The sequence below is a fragment of the Pezoporus wallicus genome, unplaced genomic scaffold (genome assembly GCF_028554395.1).
Source record: "Pezoporus wallicus isolate ANWC-B61680 ecotype Strahan unplaced genomic scaffold, APGP_CSIRO_Pwel_v1 contig_5696, whole genome shotgun sequence".
In the NCBI taxonomy this organism is placed as follows: domain Eukaryota; kingdom Metazoa; phylum Chordata; class Aves; order Psittaciformes; family Psittacidae; genus Pezoporus; species Pezoporus wallicus.
The window spans coordinates 533608-549256 of NW_026642402.1; the positions used below are offsets into that span (position 1 = coordinate 533608).

The 15649-nt window shown below is 46.0% G+C and overlaps 2 protein-coding genes across 4 annotated transcripts in view; one reads left to right on the forward strand and one right to left on the reverse strand.

Annotated features, from left to right (window-relative positions):
* Positions 1–2006: 2006 nt before the first annotated feature.
* PAQR3 (progestin and adipoQ receptor family member 3) lies at positions 2007–8924 on the forward strand. 3 transcript variants are annotated; one of them, XM_057429889.1, is made up of 7 exons: positions 2007–2232; positions 2301–2463; positions 3354–3509; positions 4185–4382; positions 5665–5755; positions 6081–6229; positions 8839–8924. In XM_057429889.1, exons 1-6 carry the CDS (start codon positions 2048–2050, stop codon positions 6221–6223), a joined length of 936 nt encoding a protein of 311 aa, XP_057285872.1. In that variant the 5' UTR covers positions 2007–2047; the 3' UTR covers positions 6224–6229; positions 8839–8924. The 3 variants fall into 3 exon arrangements, with proteins under 3 accessions (XP_057285872.1, XP_057285873.1, XP_057285870.1); XM_057429887.1 differs by lacking the exon at positions 8839–8924 and adding an exon at positions 6813–7078 and having other exon boundaries at positions 2008–2232; XM_057429890.1 differs by lacking the exons at positions 6081–6229; positions 8839–8924 and adding an exon at positions 6813–7078.
* A 4808-nt stretch (positions 8925–13732) lies between these two features.
* The window catches only part of BMP2K (BMP2 inducible kinase), a 46619-nt gene continuing 44702 nt past the window's right edge, over positions 13733–15649 (reverse strand). The window contains exon 15 of the mRNA XM_057429892.1: positions 13733–15314. Within this exon, the coding sequence (XP_057285875.1) occupies positions 13885–15314 (1430 nt within the window). The 3' untranslated portion in view covers positions 13733–13884. The remainder of the gene's footprint in view (positions 15315–15649) is intronic.

Below are 15649 nucleotides of genomic sequence, written 5' to 3' on the forward strand. Positions count from 1 at the left end.
TATAAGGATCTTCTTTTGGAATGCATTTTCTCTAGGTATCTTTTCTAAATTATTCTTAATGCAAGCTCACACGAAAGAAAAAAAACATCCAAACAGAAACAGCGAAACTATTCAGAAAAGAAGACAGAAACTAAGTAAAATAGGAATGAACAGTTCAGAGACATGCTTCAACTACAACCCAGAAAGGGGAGAACACAAGGAAGTTTCTTAAAGGTAATCCTTGCTGAATTTTTACAGTGAACACAATTCCTCTGGGTTTCTCCCGAGCACTGCAGTACATGCAGGAGAAAGCCATACGCAACATGCACAACAGCTGAGGAGGAGGAAGAAGGCACAAGGTGCTGTCAGCAGGTCTGCATGGGCAGGAGGTATACAGCTTTCAGAACACTGAGAGATCTCAGTGCATGATTGATTAATAGAGACATTTGAGAGGTGCTGTTGACCAAAACTAACTTAATTTGGGTAACCAAAGAGTGTAACATGTGTATTTGGGGGTGAGGAAGCACAGATGTTTGTACTGAACACCTGGTCTTTACTGTCACTCTTGATCACCCTGAATCTTTTCCTTCACAATACAAACCTCCCTTCCATGGGAAAACATTTCATACTTGTCACTCTGCCTTGGAGAAATGGTCTCACATGTTGTTTAATGAGGCAAAAAAACGTCAAAGAATTAGGCATGACACATGGCTGAAGAGGAGGCACAGGTAGATGATTCCAACTCTGAAAACTAGAGCCAGGCAACATCTAGTGAATTACTGCTTTCTGACTCTTTTTAAAATTAGGAAACAAAAAACCTGAAAGCAACTGACAACCAACCAATAACTTTCCTTATTTAGGCCAAGCAAATCATAGAATCACAAACTATCACAGGTTTGGGTTGGAAGGGACCTTAAAGCTCATCCAGTTCCAACCCCTGCCATAGGACGGGACACCTTCCACTAGAGCAGGCTGCTCCAAACCCCGTCCAACCTGGCCTTGAACACTGCCAGGGATGGGGCAGCCACAGCTTCTCTGAGCAACCTGTACCAGGGCCTCATTGGAAGAGTCTTCTTCGCTACTAAGATTTTTTTTTTTTGGTACTTCATAGAGTGTACAGACAAAACAAACCAACCAACCTAACAATCATTATCTTAATTAACCAGAGATTACATAATGTCTGAGTTTCACAATCTCTCATTCCCAATCAGAATCACAGAATCAACTAGGTTGGAAAAGACCTTTAAAATCATCAAGTCCAACCATTACCTCGGCACTGCCTAGGCCACCACTAAACCAGGTCACCAAGGGCCTCATCTACACGGTTTGTGAACACTTCCAGGGACGGTGATTCCACCATTCCCAGGGCAGCCTGTTCCAACACCTGAACACCCACTCGTTGAAGAAATTGTTCCTAATATCCAATCTGAACCTCCACTGGCACAGCTTGAGGCTCTTTTCTCCTGTCCTATTGCTTGTTCCTTGGGAAAAGAGACCGACCCTCACCTCACTGCAACCCCCTTTCATGTGGCTGTAGAGAGTGATAAGGTCCCCCCTGAGCCTTCTCTTCTCCAGAATAGAGAAGGCTCAGAGGGGACCTTTTAGACCATCTCCTTTAGACAACCTCCCGTGACAGGACTGGCAGGAACGTACAGCGACCTTCCTATACAAAGCACACTACGAGAGCTGTAAAGGCCGCATCACCTGTACCCACAATGACTACCAAGCAATGCTGTTACTTGCAGTACCTCCGCTCCGGGACAGGGGAGCCTGCGGCGGGAGGAGCCGGTGCCGCGCAGCCCTGACGGGATCGGGACCCGAGGAGGTGGGGGGGTGTTGGTGTCCTGCCAACTGCCGCAGCACGTGCCCCGGAGAACAGCGCCCCCGCGTGCCAGCTGCCCGGCGCCGCGCACTGCCGATACAGCGCCGGCGCCGTCGCGGCGCTGTGACGTCATCGCTAGTCGCCGCGGCTGCTCCGCTGCCAGCGTCGCTCGGCCGGTGCCCCTGAGGTCCCGTCCCCGCGGAGGGGCGCCGGGAGCTTTAGGTCCCATCCGGTGCGGCGGGCAGGATGCACCAGAAGCTGCTGCGGAGCGCGCACTACATCGAGCTGGGGAGCTACCAGTATTGGCCGGTGCTGGTGCCCCGTGGCATACGCCTCTACACCTACGAGCAGATCCCCGTCTTCCTGAAGGACAACCCCTACATCACCGACGGCTACCGGGCCTACCTACCCTCCCGCCTCTGCCTCAAGAGGTGAGGATACACCCCCCGACCCGTCCCGTGCCCAGACCCCGGCTCACCCCCGTTGTGTCTCCTCACAGTCTCTTCATCCTCTCCAACGAGACCGTCAACATCTGGAGCCACCTGCTCGGCTTTGTCCTTTTCTTCACGCTGGGAATCTACGACCTCACGGCTGTGCTGCCGGCCGCTGGAGCCTCCCGGGAGGATTTCGTCATCTGCTCTGTCTGCCTCTTCTGCTTCCAGGTAGGGGCTGGGGAGAGCCATTGGCAAGAGGGCTCACAGCTACAGGTTGGGTGGAAAAGTGATTGAGAGCATCCCTGTGGACGACTTAGGGGTTGTTGGTCAATGAGAAACTGAATATGAGTCGGCTTCAGTGTGCGCTCGCAGCCCAGAAACCACCCATGTGTTGGCTCCTTCAAAAGGAGCTTGACCAGTAGATCAAAGGAGGTGATGCTGTGCTCCTGCTCTGCTCTCGTGAGACCCCATTTGTAGCACAGTGTAGAGTTCTGCTGTCCTCAACATAAGGACATGGAGCTGTTGGAACAAGTCCAGAGGAGGCCATGGGGATGATCAGGGGCTGGAGCACCTCCTGTATGAAGACAGGCTGAGAAAGTGTGGGCTGTTCAGCCTGGAGAAGCTGCACGGAGACCTCATAGCAACCTTCCAGTATCTGAGGAAGGCCTGTAAGGATGCCCGAGAGAGGACTTTTCATCAGGTACTGTAGTGAAAGGACAAGAGGTGATGGACTTAAACTGAAACAGGGGAAGTTCAGGATCTAAGTAAGAAGTTCTTTACTGCGAGGGTGGTGAGGCACTGGTACAGGTTGCCCAGAGAAGTGGTGAATGCTCCATCCCTGGCAGTGTTCAAGGCCAGGCTGGACAGAGCCTTGGGTGACATGGTCTAGTGTGAGACATCCCTGCCCATGGCAGGGGATTGTAACTAGATGATCTTAAGGTCCTTTCCAACCCAAACCATTCTGTGATTACGGACAGGAACCATAATTGCCTACACCAGGTTGCACTGCAAAACGTGTAGGGGGTCAGTAGGATGCTCTAAAGTTCAGAGCTTAAACTTATTGTAGCCCCTGTTAATATTTAAGACATTAATGCATCCCTGTTTGAACCTTTGCCTAGGTGTGCATGCTCTGCTCAGTAGGATATCATCTTTTCTGTTGTCACCGCTCAGAGAAGACCAGCCGGCGATGGATGGCATTAGATTATGCAGGAATTTCCGTCGGGATCCTGGGCTGTTATGTATCAGGCGTCTTTTATGCATTTTACTGTAGTAATGTAAGTCTGAAGTGCTTGTTTAGTTCCTGTGGTCTCAGTGGCATAGCCTCCACACTGTAGGAAGTGGGTGAACGGTAGGCAGGAGGCAGTGATGGAAACCGAAGCCAGTTCCTTTCAGACAGAACTCCACAACCTGAAGTGATGTGCAAATTGAGATTTCCTTTCAAGGTGTCACTTCTATAAGCCTCAAGAAAATACCTGAATTCATATGAAGGCAGGGTACAGGTCCCAGGTCGTGTCTTTGTCACAGGCCTGAGACTGATGATGGGATGTGTCCCCATCACAAGTAATTCAAACATCATTTCCCGTTAGATAGCTTGCATGAGGCAGAAACAAGCTCATTTTCTCTTGATCTAATAGAAGACAAGTAAAACAGGTTCCCTGTTGAAGGCCTAGACTACATCCATGCCTGCAGCTGAACGAGTCTGCCAAGGGAGAGGTGGGTTTAAAGTGAAGGCACCACGTGTTCTGACATATGTACCTGGGGGACAGAATCCTTTCCCCTCCCTGTCAGTCAATTCACAAGTCCATTCATTCAAACTCCTCTTGGTGCTCACAGCAGTGACAGGAGATTTGATATATCATTATATTTCATACTGTGAGCTTTCTACCCATAGTTTACTTTTACACCTGATGAGAAAACTCACAAACTTGCTTTTGTTTCTTTCTTCTCAGTACTGGCGTCAGGTATATTTAATCACTGTGCTGGCAATGGTCTTGGCAGTGTTTTTTGCTCAGATTCATCCCAGTTACCTCACACAACAGTGGCACAGACTTCGCTCCATCATCTTCTGCTCTGTGTCTGGATATGGAATCATTCCCACCATCCACTGGGTTTGGCTCAACGGCGGCATTGGTGCATCTGTTGTACAGGTAAAAGAGAAAAAGAGGGAAATAAGGTTCCCTTTTACCTTTTGCTTTTCCTTCAGTCCTCTTACACTTTGAAAAATGAGGGGGAAGCAGCACAGACTTCTTTCAGACCATCCAATCTAAATGCAATTACTTAGAAGTTTATTGAGAAGCAGTGGACGGGTTGAGTAGAATAGATCTGATGTAAAAGCGCACTGTGAGAAGGAAAAGTGGATGCAAGGGTGACTGGGCATATATGCCTGAAGAACTGAGCATACCCTGTGGGAACATTCTCCCTTGGCTCACCCCAGGGAGAGGGGCAGGATCTAAGAGCTGAATAGACTGTGGAGCCACCACGGCTCCAGAGGAGACAGGGGAACTGAGATACACTGATGGAATGAGTACTGACTTCCTCTTCTGTCCCCTAGGTTGGCAGCAAAAATCAGTATTTGCCTGTTCAGCTCTCTATCTCTTACACAGCCATCATTTCACATCACCATAAAGTAACCGAACTATTTTCCTGTTCTTGTTTTATTACCACTTAGAATTATGCTCTGGGGAACAACCAGCACAGTGCCGCTGGAGACAGTAATTTATGCCCCAATATGAATACCCCTAAAATCATATTGCAGCTCCCCAGTGGACCTAACTGTCCTGAAAAAAAGATATTTTGTCAGAGTGAGTAGTAACTGTGCTTGGCAGTCCTGGGGTGAAGGTTTGACTAGATGATCTTAAAGGTCTTTTCCAACCTACTTGATTCTGTTTGTGTTCTGCTGGAGGGCTGTCACTGAGCCTCTGCTGGGGCTTAGCCTAGTCCAGAGCTACTCTTCAGCATGGAAGAGCAACATTTATGAATATATGTAGTCTTTAGACAGGGCACTTGACACTGGCTTTTGCAAAACCAGATAAACTGTAGTTGTCCCCCCCACATCTTCCCCCATTTAGTGTCTCCTTGTATAGCAGAATCCCAACTGGTAAATGAGATCTTCCACTGAAGTCTCACTTATCGTGTGATAGCTCAGTGTACTGGAAGATGTCCTTTGACTGAGAGATGTCATGTCATCTGCAGGCTGCAGAAATACCAAGTAGCTTATGTACTGAAGCAGAGAGGGCATAATAAAACAAGTTTCTTCCCATTCAGATTGTCTCGTACTTGGGCATTTGCTTTCCTCTTGGATTTTGTCTGTAGATAACATAGGCAGTAAAGTAAGATGCAATTTTGTCATGCCTTTTTCATTTGTAAGGACTTTATTTTTTGCTATTTTTACTTTCTACAAGAATAGGAGAGCTTCCTTTTCTTTTGCAGGAGTTTGCTCCGCGTGTAGTTGTCATGTACTTCATCGCTGCTGTAGCTTTTCTCTTCTATATTTCCAAAGTTCCAGAAAGATACTTCCCAGGTAGGAAATTCTCTTCTGGATGGTTTTGGTTTTTTTCTGCAGTTTAGCTTCCTGCAGTGTCACAGTCCTTGCTATGAGTCCTCACCTTCTTGTGAGAGAACAGAGTGACCACATTCCCCATGAAGTGTTCTGTAGAGTAAAACACTGTGTGTACTTGCATCCAAAGGTGACCAACAACTTGGGATCAAGTTCGTTAGAGAAACTGCGGTGCTTCCCTGCAAGTGGCCTGTGTAGTTGAGGTCTGGAGGAGACCGATTGCTAGTTGCATAGCATGAGTTATTGCCAAATGGAATGACTTGACCACTGCCCTTTCTCTTGCCCACAGGCCAGCTGAACTACCTCGGCTCAAGTCACCAAGTGTGGCATATCCTTGCGGTGGTGATGCTGTACTGGTGGCATCAGTCCACAGTGTACATCATGCAATACCGACACAGCCAGCCCTGTCCTGAGTATAGCCCAGGCTTGTGAGTGAAGGTACAGCAGCTCTCATACTATTGGGAATAGGGTTTTCTAACAAGTGTAGGGTTAAGTACTCCTGTCCCAAGTTTCAGTCAATCTCCCTCATTAGTTTCCCCAAAGGAAATGATGGCTGCTGTAGTACTTGTGGTAAAGAAAAAAGTGGTGATCTTGAGGCCAGGGCCTGCTCATTTCTACTGCTGTGTTACATGAGGCTGCAGTATCCTTGAGCAGTCCTGGAGCAGACTGGACAGGGCTCTGCCAGATCCCTTTCAGCTCTGTTCCACAATGTAATAGCCTCAAACTGTCATTAGCCTTTGTTCCCAAGTAGTCTTGTCCTCAGGTTTTGTCAGGTTTTCAGTCTACTAAGTATTGAGCTGGATTTTTTGTTAATTGGGTAAGAGTTGATCAGTGGTGAATGCTCCATCTGTGGCAGTGCTCAAGGCCAGGTTGCACAGTCTCGGGCAACACGGTCTAGTGTGAGGCATCCCTGCTCATGGCAGGGGGTTGGAACTAGATCATCTGAAGGTCCTTTCTAACCCAAACCATTCCGTGATTCCATATAGATAGTGACTGAACTTGGTTTCCCACTGTATTTCAGATGAAATTTCTGACTTTGAGGTCTGCACCTTACCTGCTGAGCTGTTACGAGGTGAAGCACTGAGGCAGTTCCTTTTCTGACTTCTGGACTGCTGCCTGGTTGCTGTTGGGTTATGGTGACGCTTGAAAAAACGAACAGCGTGGCCTGGGATCTGAGCTGCATTTCCTTCCTGTTCTGCATTCCAGTATAAAATAGGTCTTCCTGGAGTGTGACAATGGAAAGATGGGCTGTAAGACTCAGCATTTGTTCTGCTTGGGAGACAAAAACGACGGAACTGAGTGAAACCTGCTGAGCTCCCCAGCCCACATACCCAGTACGGAGGTTTGATTCAAGTGCATCATTAAGACACAGCTCCTGGCTGTGTGTGTGTAAGCCCACAGTAACTGGGGGGCTTGGTGCTGGATCTAAATCACAGTGGTACAGCGTGTTGCAACCACAGCATCTTTATCTGAATGACTTTCTTCAGCGTTAGCACAGTAACATATTGAGTATCTCTTTTACTTCCTTGGACAAGCTCTTCTTTTTCTGGAAGATAAGATCAGGTGTTATCCACCACAGCCACCCCTTCCTTTCAGATCCTAAAACTTGCCAATATAGATAGTGCCATTAACTTCAAGAGATCTCTCTAGATTCCTCCAGCAATTTGGAATCAGTTCTAAAGTACTTCAGAAGCAGTGCTAAACCTGTGTGCTCATCAGCAGAGTTGCTAAGAATTAAAGTTACATTTGTTTAATAGGCTGAAATAACACATCCCAAGTGGGGAACCTGCTGGGGATTCAAATCACTGTCTGTTGGCCTTTTACTGTGGGATGTGCAGTACTGTACTTGCAGAATTTGTTACCGAAAATAACTTGATTGCCATAAGCCTGCTGCAGTAAAAAGGTTGCCTTTGGCTTTAGAATGTCCTGAAACCAACTCTAAGAAACTTTAGGGAGTTTATAACTTACAAACATTAGGGAAACACAGAATGCGGAGGTTATTAGTAGCTGTAGCATAATTAACCTGAGGGGTGCCATTTTTCCAACAGGATTGGAATTCGTTGGATTTGGGGATTAGAATCAGTGTTTTTAAGCGACTTCTGTGTAGCAGTTGTACTTGTGTTCATAGTCCAGTTGAATAGTGGTAGCAAATGCTGATTCTTCACATGATCCAGCCAGTAGTCAGCACTAGCCCTGTGGAGAGTCCTTTGCTTGCCTCAAGGTGCTGTTACCATGTGGCTTGTTTAGGAGAAGAGCTGTTGGAAGGATGAGGTGGCATCAGCATGGCTGGTGTTGGAAAGCAGGAGATAACCTTGTTTCTGCTTTAATGCCAGGCAGAAACATTCTGGTCTGAGATTAAGTGTCCCAGCTGCCCTTGTTACCTGCAGGGTGGCCTTTGAGAGCATCCCAGCAAACTTCTCATCTTTTGTGATCCTCTGACACCAGCCATCTTAAAACACGCAGATATGGCCTGGCAGGATTTCAGACAAGTTCTCTTACTCCTGAGGCCAAAACACAGGGGAGTAAACCCTTAAGGCAACATGCTAAGAGCTCTGTAACACACGAGAAGCCCTTAATGCACTCTTGCCTTTGTCATTGCTGTTCCCTTCCCTTTAGGGAGGGATTTCCACCATAAGTTTTAGCTCACAGGGAGGGGAAGAGGGCTGCCTTGGTGCAGTGTCCTCCTCGGGGCAGACAGGCTGCTCTTGGGTCCGCCAATGCTGCCTCTTCTCCAGCCTTCACCAGCCCAGCTCCCCCAGCCTTCCCTGTCAGGGCTGTGCCAGTGACACACAGAAAACTCATGAAACCTTACTGTCAGGCACCTGAAATCTAGTTAGGGGTGGAGAAGGCAGGACACCAACTTCTCTCCTGATGTGCTGGAGTGTAACGCCAACCATCTCTTAAGTTCAGTGGGTTGTTGTGGGGTTTTTCCAACTCCAGGAAAAAGTAGTGAGAACTGACTTTGCCTTTGAGAATCAACTCCCTGACCTTGAGCCTTTCAGTGTAAACACTGATTTTTTTTTATTTATTTATTTTTAATTTGACAGCCAAGCAAGTTCTAAGTGCACTAATTACTACTGCTGAAGCCTGAGGAGGAACCGGCAAGTAGAAAAACCAATTTCCAATGTCATGTGAAAAAAAAATAAATTTTAAGAACGTGTTTGTGTATTGAGAGCATACTGACTTGATAGTTCTAAGGTATTTTTATGTCAACTCTTACCTACTGTAGCAGTTTTCACTGGATCAGGAAACTGACTGCCAAGATATACATTTTTATTACCCTGAACTTTATCAAGTTGCATGATGGTCTTCTATGTATGTACTGAACCTGTAAATAAATTCCACTTCATTGGCCATTCCCTTGAAGTAACATCATTCTTGCATCTCACACAGCAGAGCCACAGATGCAAATTGCTCAACCACACAACATCTGTCACCTCCCCTGTGTTTTACAGACAGGTGGACCAGCTCTTGAATTCCCACAGCATGGAGGCACAGGGCGGGTGTTCCAACTGCACTACTCCAGCACTGCATGTAGTGTATTCTACTAGTGGTACGGTGTTTTGTAGGCGTTAGCAAGTAATACTGAACCTAACAAATTGCAACTAGAATCTGATCAACAGGTTTTCACAGTATCACAGTATGCTAGAGATTGGAAGGGACCTCGAAAGATCATCTAGTCCAATCCCCCTGCCGGATCAGGAACACCTAGATAATGTTACACAGGAATGTGTCCAGGCCAGTTTTGAATGTCTCCAGGGAAGGAGACTCCACAACCTCCCTGGGCAGCCTGTTCCAGTGTTCTGTCACCCTCACTGAGAAGAAGTTTCTTCTCAAGTTTAAGTGGAACCTCTTGTGTTCCAGTTTGTACCCATTACCCCTTGTCCTATCATTGTTTGCCACTGAGTAGAGCCTGGCTCCATCCTCATGACACTCCCCCTTTATATATTTATATACACTAATAAGGTCACCCCTCAGTCTCCTCCAAACTATAGAGACCCAGCTCCCTCAGTTTTAACAAGGTGGACAGAGAAAGCTGGCTGGGCAGCGAACTAAAAAAAGTACCTTAAAACATTTTTTGAAGAGTGACAGGATCCTGCAGCTACAAAAAGCAGAAGAAGCAGCACGCAGGTGAATTACAGACTAAAGGTGAATACTTCTAACGAGATGTGAAAGTCACTGTTACCACATTTGTTTATTTGACAACTGCAAGTGTTTCATGACATACATCAGTTGCACAAAAAAAGTTAAAAGTTCTCTGTTTAGTGGTACACAAAAAAGCTTCAGAAACTTGAAATTTAACAAGAAGTGGAAGTGTAGTTCAGGAAAGTGCACTTAAAAGCTGAATGCCAGCAATTTAAAAACAGTTTTTATGCTCTTTTCGTATTAGGTGATGCCTTAGTCACAAATTGAGCTACACACGCAATTTCTTTGCTTTTCCTTTTGAAATAAGCACTACGGAGCAGTAATGCAGCAGCCACCCTTCCGACTTCTTTTTCCTCTTGGTGCTTTCACTCCTGATCACTCCCTCAAGTCACACAGAAGTGATTGTGGCTGCTGTGTTACTAAAAACACAGCTACTTCAAGAGATACAGGACGTGTGCGAACATGTGTATGTTTTATATATACTTTTCATATATAAAAATACACAATATAGTATAAAAAAACTCCAGATAAACTCTTATTCTCACAGTAGCAAATATATCAACTTATTTTCACAGTACTTGGTTTTTCTAAGTTTGAACACCCCGAATAATGAGAATTTCCATCCTCCCAACATGGTATTCATGGTGATGCGGGTCAGTCAAAGCCATTGCACACATCTGGCAGCATGGGACACTGCAGGGAAACACTACTACCTTTTCTTTCCAAAACCACAATCATTAAGGACTTCTTCGTATCTTTCAATAGAATCTCTCTCAAGCAGCTGATTCTAAAAGGCCTGGGGTTCAGTCATTCAATGTGCTGAAAGGAGAGCTATAACAATCAGTAAGTGGTGTCAGCTGGAAGGGAAGGGTCAGCTACTTACCTTGCCATTCTTGTCTTCACAGGTATGTGAAGGCTTCATATGGTATGTGTCTAGTGCAGCAAGGTCTTGCCTATACTAAAGGTAAGGTCACAAGCACAGAAATAAAGGCTGAAGGATATTGTGTTCCCTGACAGGACCACATTTGACCAGTGGATCTTGGCTGAAATTCAACCCAAACTTGGGTTTAGCTGTGTATAAACAATATATACCCTACAAAATCAACTTTGCCAGGCATGTTGATCTCTTTTCAGCCACAAGAAAGGATACAGTAATTTAAAATCTAGAAATAAAACTTAGATTTATGCAAAAACCTGTTTCATAACTAGAATTTGCAGAACAAGGTTTATTAAGGCCATTAGAAAGCAAGTCTCATCAGCCACAACTTGCATGTTTTTGAAAAACTTGCCAGTTTTAGAGCAACTCCGGTTTGCAGTTTGCTTTTACCTCACCTCTAGTTTCTGCTGACATCCTCACTTTCCTGTGCTGGAACACAACCTCTGCCAAAACCCAAACCAACCAGCCACGCGAGGAAAACCTGCAGCATACCTCAGCCTGAAGTCTCGGGGTGAGCAGACAAAAACCAAACACATTTCCTACTCTTCATTCACATAGACATTAAGGCCCACACTAAACCTTTTCCCTGGGTGTCCTTTTGGGCAGTGGAGCTACATCTCAGCCCCACACACACTGTTCCCTTCCTCTGTCTCCAAGTTCAGGGCCTCCTCAGCCATTTGCTTTTCCACCAGGGAAAGCTCCATTTAAAAACCAGGGGTCAGTTGCCTGTTGTATTCTTTTTTTCTCCCATCTGCTCCATTTGTCATATCACTCTGTTTCAACAGCTATCTAGGCAGAGAAGGAACAGCTCCAAAGGAAACTGTAGGAAAGCAGTTCATAAGCACACAGAGAACAGAAAACAAGGAAAATCAGAGTTAACCTGAGTATCAGAAATTGCTACAAAACTTGGCCTGTGCTTCTTACAGCCTTTGGCACCAAACAGACAGGTGAGAACAGCAGTAGTAAAGCCTAGGACACTCCTGTGCAAATGGAGTTGAAATATTTCTACTCCTAACCTCTTAAGAGCTTAACTTCTAAGCCTGAACAAGGCAGCCTTCAAGCACAGCTGAAATATTTCATATCAACCCTGTGAGAACACAAAACCAAGGAGGATGAAGGTAATGAAGACCTACAGATACAGACGAGATACCTTCCAATTCCAGGATCAGAGGAAGCAATCTCACATATATTCAAGGGAGCATTTTAAGAAACCAACCCCCAAAGGAGACAAATGACTTGCTCCTATGTGTTGTTTTCAACAAATATTGTCAGGGATCTACCCCTACCATCACACATCTCAGGACACCTGGATAACTCACAGGAGACTCTCTAGAAAAATCAAGTACAACCCTAAATATTTCACTGTGAAAGGCAGGGTGGGGGATGACATGGGAATGCACTACCACAAACACTTATGTCCTCTGTATATAAACATCCAGTTATCCACTCATCAGCATTCAGTGGAGCAGGACATAAAGTTGAGTCGAGCAGAGGAACCATCTCCTTCCACTTCCTCCGTAGAACTGCCATGGAATAAAGGCAGACAAATGGACTGTTCGAGTCACACGTGCTTGGCACAACTTGCAGGGCAGCAGAGAAAAAGCCATTGCTGTGCTACACACAGCACCCACTTCAACAGCATGGTAACAACTTGTCCTCAACAGGGCTGTTCACATCACCTTCCCCTCACCTATGGGTAACACATGCTCCCAGCACCAGGTGTCTGGTGAAGCAGGATGGGGTCCTGCCTGTAAGGCTTTGTGGTGTGAAATGCAGTGCACTGGTCCAGCTGCCTCCTGTTTCTGCTCCCAGAGTTGGGGGCAGAGAGTTTCTTCAAAGCTCAGTGCATTTAGCAAAACTTTCTTAGAAAACATGCTTAAGTACAGCAACAGATTCATTAGAACTTAAAAGAAATTAGTCCTTTCATAAAATTGTTTTAAAAAAGCCAACTGATTTGAACCAATACACGTTTTCTTGGCAATAAAAATCTGAGAGGAAAAGGTGTTTTCAGACACAAATCCGAATTTGTAATCAAATAAATCTGATGGTTGCATCTCACAACTGTACAAGTCATCTGATAAAGTCCGTATGTGCCAAATGACGTCCGGTGTATACCAGCCTCAGCACACTGAGTAGTCTCCAAAATGCTGCAAACACTGGCTGCATCCCTGCTGATTTACTCCCCTACATTCAGGCTTTTCATCTCACAAAGAGATATTCTCTGTATCTTCAGTTTTAACTCTACACTTCCAGTTGGCTATTTTACATTAACAGCACTTAACTGTAAAATACAAATAAAAATTGAACATCTAGGCACAGGAAAAAAAAAATCTGCCTTTCATCTCTGCAGCTGCATAGGTGTTTGCTAGGGCCTGAGCCATAGCCATGCTCTGGAACTCTGGGCCACAGGCCCTTGAGGACGTGACTTCTTGATTTTCATGATTAATAAAGCTAGTTTTCTTTTAAGAATCGGAGACTTGACTGCTTCCAGGAAATCAAGCTGGATTTTGGTTCTCAGGTCTACTGCGACCAAGACGTGAAGCACCACAGTGGTAACCTACCTGTACATACAGAAAAGGTTGGTTGTGTGATCTCTGCCTGACCCCTTCCCTCCACCCCAGCATATCACAGAGGATTGAAAAGGCAACACAAAAGTGCAGAATAACAGTATGTCCCAGGGCCCAGTCACAGACAATGTCTGTCTTATTCATATCCAATTTCTCTTTTCATTCCAGGAGCCATCTGCCACAACAAAATGATGCTCCTGGATCAGTTTTAATTTAAAAAAAAAAAAACCCACACACAAAAAAAAACACAAAAAAACCAAACAAAAAAAAAAAATCTGAATTTGCCATTGTTTCAAGTTTCACTGTACAAGCTGTCCCTGTCTCCTTGAACTTGAACAAACTGTACAACACAGGTCCCTGTAACAGATAAATTACTCCACTAATTAAAACCTCTAGTAAGTAACTCGGAGAGGCAGAGCAGGGGAGAAACCCATTGGAAGCATTTACTGTTTGGAAGGAAATGGAGCTGCTCCAAAGGGATCTAACTCGAGTGCCTGTTGCTGCTGGCTCTGCGCACTCTGCACAACCAGTTCTATGAAGGGTACTGCACCAAAGTCATCTGTTTTCAGCCCCTCACCACCATGAATGGCTCTGTGCAAGGAACTCTGCCTTGGTCTGCCAGCCACTACCACTGCTCCATGATCCCCAGAGCCATCACCAAAACCTTGGTGCTGGGGATGCCGCAGCAAGTCTGGTGGATGGAAGGGTTTGGCTCCGAAAGGATCCAGCAGACTTTCATCTGCCTGCAGAGGGTTGGCTCGATCTTTGCCATCAGTCAATGCAACACTGATGTTCTCTTTGGAGTCTGAGATGGTCAGGAATTCATTGCTGCTCTGCGAGTCCCTGCGACCAGCTTTCTTGTGCCTGCGAGCTCTCTCAGGGGTGCGGTAGCTGGGTTTCAGAGCCTTCTTCGTGGTGGTTGGGGTGCCATGGTGCCGCTTCCCATTGTTCTTTGAGACCTCCTGTTTCATTCGCCTTTGGCGGGAAGAAAGTTTCTGCAGGTTACGCTGCTGTTTCATCTTCTGCTGCTGACTCCCTGTGATCTCATCAAAAGGAACCAGCCCAAACAGGTCCTCTCTACTCCCACCAGTCTTGGGGAGAAGGGAAGGCTGAAATGGGGTGCAGCCAAAAATATCAAGGCTCCGTGGAGAGGTGGGAGAGAGCAGAGGCTCAGTTCCTGCCACATGGCCATCTTGCCGAGACACCTTTTTGCTGAAGGGGGCTTTTGTGAAAACATCAAAGTCATCCTGCTCTTGGCTCAGGCTGGGAAAAGCTGCCTGAGAAGAGACATCTTTGTCCATTTCTCTTGCCTGGGGCTGCAGAGTAAAGAAGGGCACTGCCCCAAACACATCAAATTCTTGGCCAGGGCTCACCGGGATTACAGTACTTTGCACCTCAGACAAGGACATATGCATTGAAGTGGGTTCTTTGATTTCACCACTGCTAATACCATCTCTGAACCTACCACTCAGGAACTCTTCCACAGACTTTTGCTTAGTACGACCAGAATCAGAGTCAGAACTTTGCTTTTCTTCCTCCTCTTCCTCCACCTCTTCCTCAGAGTCCATGAGGAGAGGTCGGTGGCCTAAATTCTCCAGTTCTGTATCATTGTCATCATTGAAGTCTCCATTCTCTCCCTGCAACACTTCTTCATCCTCCTGTTCTTCTTCTTCCTCACTGCTCTTGGGAGAAGGAGGATCAGATTCGAAATCACTCTCTGACTCATCGCCACCTTTTGTCACTTGTCCCTCTGCAGTCTTCCTCCCTGGCTGGGGATCTCTAAAAGCATGGCTCGGCTTTCCAGCCTTGGTTGGCATCCCTAAGTTATTTCCTTGATTACCAGCCGAGTTATCAGCTGGTTTTCTAGGGGAACCTGCAGGTCAAAGAGAAACACAAAACACAACTTGAAATACACTCAAAGTCAGTACTTGTTCCACACACTCCACAGCCACACATACAGAGCTATTCTGTGCTGAGAGAAATGAGCTAAAACCCATATCTAACATTTCAAACAATAGTGAAAACTATTAAGGTACCTTTTCAAGAGATCCTTCAAGACTGACCCACAGTGCCAAGGTTTTTACCATACAGTCAGGTAAGTGAGGCAATACTGACATACTCAATGCAGCTTCAAACCCTTAGTGACACTGAACCTCCACAATTAGCCCCTTCTAACTTCTAGTGTAGCAATATAAGCAAAAAAAGACA

Excerpts from the sequence above, each read along its gene's own strand:
- PAQR3 (XM_057429889.1), top strand. The coding sequence starts at position 2,048 with ATGCACCAGAAGCTGCTGCGGAGCGCGCACTACATCGAGCTGGGGAGC. Across the intron at positions 4,383-5,664 it reads TTGGTGCATCTGTTGTACAG|GAGTTTGCTCCGCGTGTAGT; the intron begins GTAAAAGAGAAA and ends TTTCTTTTGCAG. Across the intron at positions 5,756-6,080 it reads TCCAGAAAGATACTTCCCAG|GCCAGCTGAACTACCTCGGC; the intron begins GTAGGAAATTCT and ends TCTTGCCCACAG.